The sequence below is a fragment of the Glycine max genome, chromosome 5 (genome assembly GCF_000004515.6).
Source record: "Glycine max cultivar Williams 82 chromosome 5, Glycine_max_v4.0, whole genome shotgun sequence".
Taxonomy (NCBI): domain Eukaryota; kingdom Viridiplantae; phylum Streptophyta; class Magnoliopsida; order Fabales; family Fabaceae; genus Glycine; species Glycine max.
The window spans coordinates 39,108,140-39,120,461 of record NC_038241.2 but is presented as its reverse complement, the minus strand read 5'-3'; the positions used below and the strand labels follow the sequence as shown (position 1 = coordinate 39,120,461).

The window sequence follows — 12,322 nt, the reverse complement described above, 5'->3', positions numbered from 1 at the left end:
GTGACTCACAAAAATCTTATTTGGACGACATTAGTGATTTTCATGCTTATGAATGATCAGATAGAGTCATTAGCTTCCTATTTTCATGGTTTGCATCAGGAACAACATTTTTTTCACATTAAACATGTAAGCATTGTGCATGTTGAGTGGTGAAACTGTGAGCCAGAGACAGTGAAATTTTCAGACGGCAAAATGGGAGATCTCAATTAGAGTGGAAGAAAAATAAAATAATGAGAGGTGGTCATACATAAACGTTGAATTTGACCTTATATAATAAATATTTGGTGAAAAAAATTGTTACTCAATTAGAGTTGTACATATGACTTCACAAATCATTAGGCAAATTATGTATTATATAAATTAGGGTTCAATTTACACATATCGCAATGTGGACATTGGTACCTTGACTCATGGCGAGACAATGTCGACCTGTGACTTGGGATGAACAGTGTTGTTGTAGGAGTTGTTTAAATAATGATTCATTTATCATATTTGTTTAATCAATTGACACAAATTCCACTTATTGTGTTTAATCTAATGACACACGATGTAGAATAATAAACATTACCCTATTAATGGTAGTCACTTACATAATTTCTTACGTAATATAGTGTATATTCCTAGATTCGAAGCATTGGTATTCGAAGTATTAAAAAAGAAAAAAAGAGCACACATTAAATAAATAAAAAATTATGATACTCCTTTGGCACAACAAATTTTTTTTAATGCAGAATTATTAAATACTTCTCAAGTTTAATTTGTACTAAAACTACTTATACTTTAAAGAAGAATATTGCGTTTTTAGTCATTACCCTTGAAAATTACTAATTTTAGTCTTTATACGTATATTTTTAATTTTTGTTTTAGTTCATATGAATCATATCACCTAAAAAGTAGTTTCTAATTACAGGGACTGTGGAAGGTAAAGATTATCCATCAAATAAGTAATTAAACCTTCGAATAAGATTGATTGCAAAATTTCCAGGCATTTTCTATCAGAAACTCCACGTGATTTTAATAGTATCGAAGTATATCATTTTCTTTCTATTGAAGCTAAAAGAAGTAATCCATTGTAAACAAATAAAATAAAACAAGTAATCCATTCAGAGTGTCACAAATACAATCAAGGAACTAATCATGTCATAATTTACATCCATACAATGGATTAAAACAAAAAGATTCACATGAATTTCCAAATGAAGAAGACTCCAGATACATAAATAACAACTAATACAAGCAAGCACATACAAAAACAAGAGCCTAAGCCCTTGTCTTGAAAGGGATGGCTCGGATGACTATCTGGTGATACACAGCAGCAAGGGCAGCTCCAATGAAAGGTCCAACCCAGAAAATCCACTATAAACCACAAAATAAAAAAAATTACATTATTATTTAAGGCATATATATTTTTTTATAGAGTTTAATGATTAGAATGTGTTATTAGTAAAATGTTTTATACTGTTAAGGGAATCAAAAGTCAGTATTGGTAATATTTCTAACATAATTATTATAAAAATCAATATAACTATTTACCTTATTTTCCTATGCTAATGGGAATATATGTAACAAAATTTAAAGTCTTAAAAAGGAAGTAAGAAACATACTTGGTCATCCCATGCATGGTCTCTGTTGTAGATGATGGCAGCTCCGAGACTCCTAGCTGGGTTAATGCCAGTTCCTGTGATGGGAATGGTAGCCAAGTGGACCAAGAACACAGCAAATCCGATGGGAAGTGGAGCCAAAATCTACAATTATTATATCATACCATCATAAATTAACCACATTAATAACAAAGTCAGAATATATACTCATTTATAAGCCAAATTAATGGAATGAATGCAATATTGTAGTGGGGAAAAGGAAAGAGTATAGCATACAGGAACGTGTGAGTCTCTAGCGTTTCTCTTGGCATCAGTGGCAGAGAAAACGGTGTAGACAAGAACAAAAGTGCCAACAATCTCAGCTCCAAGTCCATCACCCTTGGTGTATCCAGAATTCACAAAATTGGCTCCACCTTTGAACATCTCATACCTAGCATTGCCCTCAAATCCCTTCACCACACCAGCCCCACAGATGGCTCCAAGACACTGCATGATAATGTAGAACAGCGCCCTTGTGAGGGACAGCTTCCTTGCCAAAAAGAGACCAAAGGTCACAGCTGGGTTGATGTGTCCCCCTGAAACAACAAACACAGATCTGGCTTAGTTCAAAACCTTTCAACAAAAAAATTTGTTTCAGATCCCACATCCACAAGTAAAATGGTAAAAATTATGTATATAAGTGAAAGACAACCTAAAATTCTAAGGAAAAGGAGGGGTACCTGAAATTCCAGCAGTGCAGTAGACAAGGGCAAAGATCATGCCACCAAAGGCCCAAGCAATGCCTTGAATGCCAACAGAGGCACACTTGGAGGGTGACCTGTTGACACCCATGACAGTTAAGATGGTAATGTAGAGGAACAAGAAAGTGGCCACAAACTCAGCAATTCCAGCTCTGTAGAAGGACCATGACTTTAGCTCACCAGGCTCAAACAAAGGTGCTGGGGGTGGTTCTTTGTAGTCCTTGTCACCCTGAGCTGCTGTACCAATTGGTTGCCTTTCTGAGAACTTAGTTGCTCCAACCCTTACATCTTCCTCTTTGCTCTCCATTCTCACACCCTTTCTCCCTTTCTCTCACAAATCTTATTAGCTAGGCTGAGAGAATGGTCTTATTATATATACAGTGGAAAGAGGAAACTCAAAACTGCAACACAAGTCCATCCTTTATTTCCTGTCCTGTCCAGGGTAATAATAATTATTATAAACTTAACTGTGACTGTTTCTTTTTTGTTTTTAGCAAAGAGCTACTGTACTGTTATGCTTTGATTTTGATTATTGTACTTTTCAGATTAAAATATTAATAAGACGTGGGTTTAGTTTAGCTGTCAAATAAAAATAAAATAAAGATATGTGTAATTTTTGTGAGCAGGTACTTGCTGGTTCCTTTGTTTCCACAGCAGATTTCTGGATGTCTGATTTCTCTCTAATATTTTTGTCTTTTTAATGTTTTGTATTTATAATATTATTTTTTACACTTTTCAATAAAAAGGACGTGTAAATATATAATTCATACCAGTATTAATTTAAATACACAATTTAATTTTTTCTATTAGCATGGACAACTACGTATACGTGAATAAGTCTGTGACTACGTAAAGATTTAATTATATTATCATATATTCATATGCGATGGGGTCTTACCAGGTATGGTATATTTAAGATAAATAATTAAGTATTTATTTATATATTAATTCGCTAATGAGTATCTAAAATTAATTGTATCAAAACTAATCCTTATTCAGTAAAATATTAGTGAGTACTGTACTAGGAAAAAATAAGAACCGGACTAGTAATATTTATTAAATATGATTAATGAGTTATATAATTAACTTGCACTGGTAATATTTCTCTTATAAACATAATGATATCATGTTAGTTGTGATGACAAAAAAACGCCGGTTATATGCAGAGTGAGTCAATACTCATTAAATATGAACATAGTGTTGCGTTTGATTGAGGTTTGGTTAAAGTTTAACTTTCTCTGACTTCAAAAAGACGAAGGGCATATATGTTAACGGTAGGAAAATGAGAGGCACAGGATAAAAGAAAGAAATCGGAAGGGGCAGAAGAAATGGCCGTTGGGAAAGTGACAGGCACATGGTAGTTTTGCTTTCTGTTCTGTGGTCATTATCGTTTGTAGTTATTGTGCTTGTGCCTGTTCTGTTGCAACAGTTCACGTTAGTGTTACTGTTCTGTACGTTACACCAAAGATGTCTTCTATCTTTTACATTAGGATCTCTCCCTGTAATAATGATAAAAGACCCTTCCATTAATCAAACTCCATCATAATTCAACAAGCCCCGGTTGATTCTCACGTGATCAACAATAAAAGAATATTCTCAATTAAAAAAAAAATCAATAGAATTGAAATCTTTCGTCAATTAGCGTGAAAGATAGTTTAATAAATACTGTACAATTTATTGTTTAAATGAGATTAAAAATATCAAATGAAGTTAACTACTACGACTCTCGATCCAAAGTATAGTAGTGTCAATGTTTTAGCCTCTTTTTTTCTATTCTAAAATTATTGATGTTTTGATAAATTTTAATTACAATTAATTTTTTTTTCATATATACTCTCGCTTAAAATAACTAAATTTGTTTTTACGAAAAATACCGCACTACTTATAACTTATTTTAAAAAAAATACTTTAGCATATAACAAATCACATTTATATATTTTATATTAATTAAAAGTATTTTATACTTACTACTAATCATTCTTTAGTTTATATATTATATGTATATTTGACCAAACTGAACACTCGATAACATCTTTTTTTAAGTAGTATTTGAGTATTCAATTGGGCCAAATACTTGAACATACTCTTAATTAATTTAACCACCAAATGTAACTCTTAAAATATTTAGATACTCAATTAGATCGAATACCTTAGTATTATCCTTGCCTAAACATCAAAGATAAATTTTCAAAGTGTTTAGGTACTCTACTAGGATGAATACTCAAGTGCTCTCCTAACTTGAAACAACTCCCAAATATCTCACCTAGTAAATTGTCAATATTATCTTAATAACAATCATTTAACCTTTTTAATGGTGCTTAAGGACATATTACCTAATGAGATAATAAGATATGAGATTCAAAGTTGACTGAAGTATATATAAATAATTATGAAAATCTCAAAATAATATATTATTTATTTTTATTTAATATTTTCATTTATTATTCTGATGGAGATCTTACTTAAACATCAGACTATTCCTTTCAATTACTCATTCTTTAGACTGCCAAGTAACAGCCGAACAAGTGCAGATAACATTAATATTAAATATTAGTAATCATTTTAGAATACATGTAAATTGTTAATTAGCGAAGGTAGTATTCTGATATTAAAGGGAAGCATAACTTGCATCATAATCCACAAGTGCATTTATTTTTTTGGAGATTTTCAATGATTTTAGGGATTCTTGTCCTTGATCATACATCTGTATTATTTTGATGAACAAGAGGAATGTTGTGGCGCTATATTGTTTTAGCTGTGTTTCAAATATTCCACGAATCTGATTATGGTGGAACAAATCTTCATTGTCATTATTATCATAACATGTATACGAAAAGCCAGAGTAGCTTTATTATATAACTTATGCGTAACAGCTCATTCTCAAGCGATGCCCTGTTGGGAGAAATTATATCTTGGAGGACCTGCGTGTAAACTTCTCATTAATTAGGATAGAGATAAAATTATCCTAAATCCCGTCGAATGGAACAATTAATTATACTTATTTAAAAAATATATAAAACTTAGAGAAAAAATGCTCACCATTTTAATTTAGACTTCAAATTTTTGTAAGGAAATATTTTTTTACATATCGGTAAGAGTTAAATTAATGAACTTTTATTTAAAAGTAAAATAATAAATTATTAAAATATTTATTTTATTTAATTAATTTTATAAATACTATTTTATATATCATTAGTGGAGAGTTATTATTATTTTTAATTATAAAAATTTATAAATTAAAAAAAATTAATATATAAATCTTTTAAATTTTATTTTATATCATTTTTATTTTTGAATAGTTTATGTATTTTTATTTTAATTTTACCAATTTATAATTAAAATTCATAAATTAATATATAAATTATTTATAAAAATTATTTTATAAATTTATTTTAATATAAAAATTATTTTTACTCTAATTATATAAATAAATATAATTACATCAATTAATAAATAAATATTGAATATTTTATTTTAATTTATAAATTTTTATAATATGAAATAATTAATAATTATTAACAAATGATACATTTAAAATAATATTTATAAAATTAATAAAATAAACTAGTTGTCTAATAGTTTATTATTTATTATAAAAAATAAGAGAATTAAATATCTTAGAATCATGAACGTGAAATGACAAGAGAAACAAAATTATAATTTAATTTTTTTAAAATATATAATTTTATATAGTATATTTTTCATTTAACAATTTAAGGAAATGAATTAAATTTAGATTTGAAAAGACTATTTTCATATAAAAAAAACTAATTTTTTTATACGATCGAATCCTATGTGAGAAACAAATTGATTTTTTTTTTTTACTTTCTTTTACAATTAATTGGTTTTTTACTTAAACAGTGAACCACCTGTTTCAAGATATGTACACAAGACATTTAATAATATAAAGCTTTGTGGCAGACTAAATGCCTAGAGCTCAGCGCTGGCAAGAACAATAAAAATAATATTATAAATTTATTTGAACGAGATATATAATAAACAAATGTAATAATTCATCAAATGGATATATACGGAGAAATATTATTCAATAAAAAATATTAAAACATTCAGCACATTTATATTATTGTCACAGCTTGTCTGTTGTTTCTAAACTGTAAGCTTGTGGAATTTTGGGAAGTCCTGTATGTATTCTAACCTGGATAACTCAGTAGATGGATAAAATTAAGACTGGTTCCATGATCTTCATACAGACTCAAACATATCATCATCATATGATAATTTGTTGGCAACTCTGTGCACACAAGACTAATAAATGGAACACACAAGATTAAGTATACTACAAAAAATAATAATTACAAGATTTAGCACCTTTTAGTTACATTTATGGAAATACATCCCAGGAAATATCGATTTACTACTTTAACGGGATTATTGGTTTGCTTAGTTTAATTAACTCATTTATATATAAATTCATAATTATTTTATTTAATTATTAAATTTATTTTTTATTTTTAAACTTAACTGTGGATAATATTCTTCTCTTGAATATTTGTGATTATTTTTACAAACTCCTTTTACATTGTGATAGTGTAACTTTTTCAAAAATAGAATGAATTACTTTTCACATTTTCAAGGCCCTTAAAAATTAGTATCTAACATAAAACCCACCCGTGCATTTTAAGTGATTTAACATTACTCTTCTTTAAATTTATTTTACTTTAAAAATTACTTTGAAATGCATAACATAGTTTTATAATAAGATCGGCTATGAACCATAAATTTGGACACTTTCCAGTTTTGACGAAACGTTGAGAATGATTCTAATTCATTGGTGAATTTTTTCCTTAATTATTTAGAAAGCAATGATGCACAATTATCTACTTATTTTAAACAATCCATTAACACTTTTATTTTTATTTTTTTCTCTTATCATATTATAAATTGTATAGTATTTATATTTTTCTATTTATTTTTTTCTCTAAGTGTATTATAACATAATGAGTGTTCTTGAAACATTTTTTTTTGTCTAAACCAATCAAACATTTAAATTAAAAAAAAAAAAACAATTTAGACGTTGAACTTAACGGTATCTCTCTGCCAGAAAGAAAAATATAGAGACTTTTCCTACGTGGGTGGCTAAGTGGGGCAGGCTGGCAGGATTGGTTTCATTTGATACAACGATTTGGTCCCGATTCCAAAAGATCATACAACGAATTATGTACCAAAATAAAATATACAACGAATTATGTCACTAGTACACTGTACATTATCCTTCTAGTTTCATTCTTCGATCAATTTCATTATGTTGTTGGAATCCGATATGAGATGTGCACATTGATGGTCTCTCTGGTTCTCCTCTAGTCCACGAAATACCAGAATTAGAAATGTCCACGTCCTCATGCATATGAAACTATCAATCATCGTCTAATAAATAAGTAAAATATTTAATATTTTTTAAGAAATAACATGTATCTTTCACATAAAACAATTTGTTTCAATAGAACTAGAGCAGCATATATGAACGAGGACAAAATCCTCTTTTTCAATATTTAACTCAATTTAATATTTTTTATTCATATGAATTAAATAAAGATATCAAAGAATTTATAACACTTCACATTTCTATTTCACCAATTGAATTAAATTCTCTTAATTAACTCATTTTAATTCCTATTCCATCTAACTTTCATCAGAAATTATTGATTGATCTATAATTATTAGGTTGCGCCTAATTTACTAAAAATAAGATAGAGAGAATATCATTGAACCAGTTCGGTCATCTGACAATTTTTTGGGTACGCTATTTGGTGGTCGATACATAATATAAGTTGTGTTTTATCTTGTTTAATATGTTTATGTACTAAACAAAATAATGTAAATTTCACTATAAAATCTTAGGTGCATTGGGAGCACTTTGACAGCACAATAAAGGAGAGACACCTCTATGGAGGAGGCGCAGCCCCTGACGCCACTGAGTGTAGGGTCTGGTGGCGCAAGACCGCCATAGGATCATGCGATGGCAGCGACGGCACGACGGTGCAACGCGGTCTCATTGGAGTTAGCCAAAAGAAGAAAAAAACATAACAAGAAGAAGGAAGAGGACCATGAGAGCATTTGAATAAATTAATAATGAAAAGAAAGAAACATTGAGCAAAAAGGAAACAACAACAGTTCATACAACTCTTGTCGTCGGCTAAGGCGGTCCTCACCAGCGGCCAAGGTCTGACATTTGAAGATGGAAGTTTAGAGAATGAGACACATGTGGAAAAAGAAAAAAAGATGTGAGATAATAAAAAGTCAGAAAATAAGAATAATATTGTATTTTTACTTTTGTTAAAAACTTGACAAAAAGTTATATGAGATTTAGTGAGTTACAAGTTTTTGTATATTTGTTTAGTCCATCATTTTTTATTTTTTATTGTCTCTCAATCATTTTTTAAATCAAACATTAAACAAATATTTTTTTATTGTTCGGTCCCTTATTTTTTAGCAGATCAAACATATCTTTATAGTTTCATCTAATTTTCATATGACATATGTTTAAGTATTATTATTTTTCTTGTAAATTAAAAAAATTTAACTAATGTTATGTAGAGATTGACCTAAACTACATACACATGACAATCTAAGGTTACCTAATAATTTTCCCACTCCCATTTCATTTTTCTTTCATTAGGTTTGATTTTGCATTGAAACCACGTAGCGTGCATAAAACCATGAAAAAAGTAAAGGCTATGTTTTGTTGCTTTGCTTTTAACACGAAGATTTTAATCAATTTTTCGTAAACATGAAGTAAAAGCAAGCACATTATTTCTATAATTTATTTTGATTTTAAATCACATTATTTATCATATTTATATTTTTCTGTTTTAATTTTGTTTTTCTCAATCTCTTTTCTTCTTTCCACTCATATAATCTAAAAATGAGGTGTACCATTATCATTGATCCCTAACTGACTAATAATTTAGCTGCATTGCAATATTATACTTGTAGATGATATCATTTTCTTTTTCACAGGAAAAAAAATTCTTTCAAACTATTTTCCTCAATTAAATTTATAACCAGTAAGAAAGCATGGAACAATGTATAGTTGTGCTGGTTGCCTGGTTGGCCATACCTTCCAAAAATAAAAATTAAAAGAAGGTTAAAATATATTTTTGTCCTTATAAATATCGAAAAGTTTGGAATCCGTTCTTATAAAAATTTTGATATATTTTTTGTTCTCATAAAATTAAATATATTATTTTTTGGTCTAAAGTCAGGTTTGGACAAATCCGAACTTACATGACATTTTTTAAAACTTAAAATTATAGGCTAAAATATGTTTTTCGTCTATATAACTATCAAAATATTTGAAATTCATCCTTCTAAAATTGAATCTTTTTTTCTCCTCGAAAAATTAAAATATGTTACTTTTTAACTTGAACGTAGGTTTGGATATCCGAAATTGTGTCACTCTTTATTGGTTCCATTGATAGTTATAAGAGTGGGTATTTTTGGGTATCCGATATTTTTATACATTTTTTGGTGCTTTTCAACCCCAAAAAATCACTCACTCTCATAGTCATTAATGAAACCAATGAAAGATTGACATAGGTTCGGATACCCGAACCTACATCCAGGCCAAAAAGTAGTAGATTTCAAGTTTTCCTGGACAACAAAAAGACTCAAAATTTTGTACGATCAGATTCCGAACATTTCAATATTTATAGGAACAAAAAATATATTTTAACTTATAATATAAGTTTTAAAAAATGTCACATAGGCTCGGATTCGGTCAAGTCAAACTTCGAGTAAAAAAGATAACACATTTCAATTTTATAAAAATATAAAACATACCAAAAATTTTATAGGATGAGATTCCAAACTTTTCAATATTTATAGAAACTAAAAGCATATTTTAGTCTTAAAAGAAAATAAAAAGAGAGAAGTATTCCCACAAATCATCTTAGTAAACCATGCTTCAAACATGTTGCTTTTTTCAGTCACAAAATAATTTGTTTTCACTGTCTGAAGAGCAGAATTGCCAAAGTCAATAACAGACAAGTACAAGTTAATTCTCACCAAAGCCACGAGCAATCATTGGCCATGAGAAGCATCACCCGTGTTGGATACAGTAAATATTTCCATGCATTCACACAGTAAACAAATCAGAATTGTCGGAGAAAGTGACTCATTTTATCTCGATAAATCGACTTATATCGAAATTTGAATTGTCTAATGTTTGATTATTTAAAAGTTACAGCATGAGTACCTAAAAACACTAACTACAGTGAATGTGGACCAGAAGTATCCACCTCCAAGGTTCATCAACTGGTACTGCAATAAGAGGCTCTGCTTTTCTACTAGTTTATACTTTTTAGCAATAACCACTACTGTATTAGTGGTAGTGGAACCAGTAAAATGATATTTTTAGAACCCAAAATTCCTTCACTCTCCTAAGCAACTTTTCCAAAAATGAACTTAAGCGAAATTTCAGCATTCTTTGCACATTTTTTTAGTTTCAATATTCTGGATTGGTTGCATTAAGCATGATTTCAAAAAAAAAAAAAGTAAACACAAGAAACACAGAACAAATGGAAACCATTGCTAGTTCATTTTGTCTTCCAAGAGACGTATGAAAAAATTGTATCAAGTAGATCAAAATGTTTCATGAAATGGACACCACTAAAGAATATCACATGTCTGCTGCCATAAAACCATTTCCCAATGATAATAGTGTAAGCTCAAATAAAATAACTATACTTTGAGATTAGGTATATACTATCTGGAGAACTGTGAATTGTGATTATCAGAGCAATTCCCTTTACATAAAATAACCAACCAAAGAGAATGGTGATTAAATGCACGCTGCCTGATAGTATATAAATACATGCATGATAGCTTCTCCCAGGCAGGCTATGAATAGATATCAAAAAGAAACTTCGTATTATATGTCTGTCTAGTATGTTTGCAGATAAATTTGAAAAAGCTGAAATGCAAGTAAACATGAAAAGGAGCACCTTTTAGATATGGCGTTCAAGAATCAAGAAAAAAAGATATTACAGCATCCGGATCAGATAATTCTAAACATTTTATACACTTATTGTACAGATCAAAATATTACAATAAAGATCATCAAAATCTAACATCTTTCAAACATACAAAAATTAAAGCTACGACTGACTTAAAAAGGCTCAAGTAATTAAAATATAGGAACTAAAAGCCAAGTCTGACCTTTTCTTTTTCTGCCCCCCACAGATTACATCACAAAACTTTCTGTTCACCCATCACAAGTATAGCTTAATTATCCTCACTCCGCATTAGAATTGTAATTCAAAAGCAGCACATATTGAAAGGTCACAGTGGCTTAGCTATGTACTTCCAGACAAATATTTGTTCTGCGAGCGAGAAATATCATTAGGTTTATATAATTCCATTTGTGAATGTCTTGGCAACCATATATGAAAAGTTCATTCGGATTAAAAGGCATGGCAATTACTTCAAATGTTTTAGGAACTATCACTCTCTTTGGACCCAAAATATCCTTGTTTTTCTTGCAGACTCAATTGACTTTGACTGGTGAATTGATTTTCACTTTTTCTTCGACTGTTAAAATTTTTGTAAGGAGATTTCATTAGTCATACAAATTATGTTAATAAAATAGTTAGAAGTACTTTGACGTGCGATACATTTGTAAACTATCCGTAATGGGCTGGATTGCATGCCATGGGATCCCAGACTTCTTTGGAGGAGATTTTTCACCTATTCCAAACTAAATTTAAATGCTATTAATCGCCTTGCATCTGGATTGTTTATAAATTATATTTGACTTTGGTCAATATATCAGCTAGTAGTTTAGGTTGACTAATGTTTTTTAAACAAAGTGGTCCCTTTTAATAGGTTCCGCTTAAGAGCCCACCCAAGAAGAGTTTTGGTGCTGGATGTCAGTGCTCATAGTGATACTCCAAAGCTTCTCAAACCTATTGTTGCCTGTTGGACATTCCTGAAGCTTCTCAAAATATTTTATCCATATTCTAA

At 29.5% G+C, this 12,322-nt stretch overlaps 1 protein-coding gene across 1 annotated transcript; it reads right to left on the bottom strand.

The window, feature by feature from the left end:
* Positions 1-1,081: 1,081 nt before the first annotated feature.
* Positions 1,082-2,801, bottom strand: LOC121174914 (probable aquaporin PIP1-2). The gene is made up of 4 exons (XM_041015659.1): positions 2,321-2,801; positions 1,878-2,176; positions 1,605-1,745; positions 1,082-1,356 (listed from the first exon to the last, which is right to left on the bottom strand). The coding sequence occupies exons 1-4, from the start codon at positions 2,646-2,648 to the stop codon at positions 1,261-1,263; spliced, it is 864 nt and encodes a 287-aa protein (XP_040871593.1). The 5' UTR covers positions 2,649-2,801; the 3' UTR covers positions 1,082-1,260.
* Positions 2,802-12,322: the final 9,521 nt, after the last annotated feature.

Bases quoted from the DNA above. Each gene is read 5' to 3' on its own strand.
- LOC121174914 (XM_041015659.1), bottom strand. From the start codon at position 2,648: ATGGAGAGCAAAGAGGAAGATGTAAGGGTTGGAGCAACTAAGTTCTCA. The intron at 2,177-2,320 runs GTACCCCTCCTT...TTGTTGTTTCAG, and splicing joins CTGCACTGCTGGAATTTCAG to GGGGACACATCAACCCAGCT. The intron at 1,357-1,604 runs GTATGTTTCTTA...TGTGGTTTATAG, and splicing joins ACCATGCATGGGATGACCAA to TGGATTTTCTGGGTTGGACC.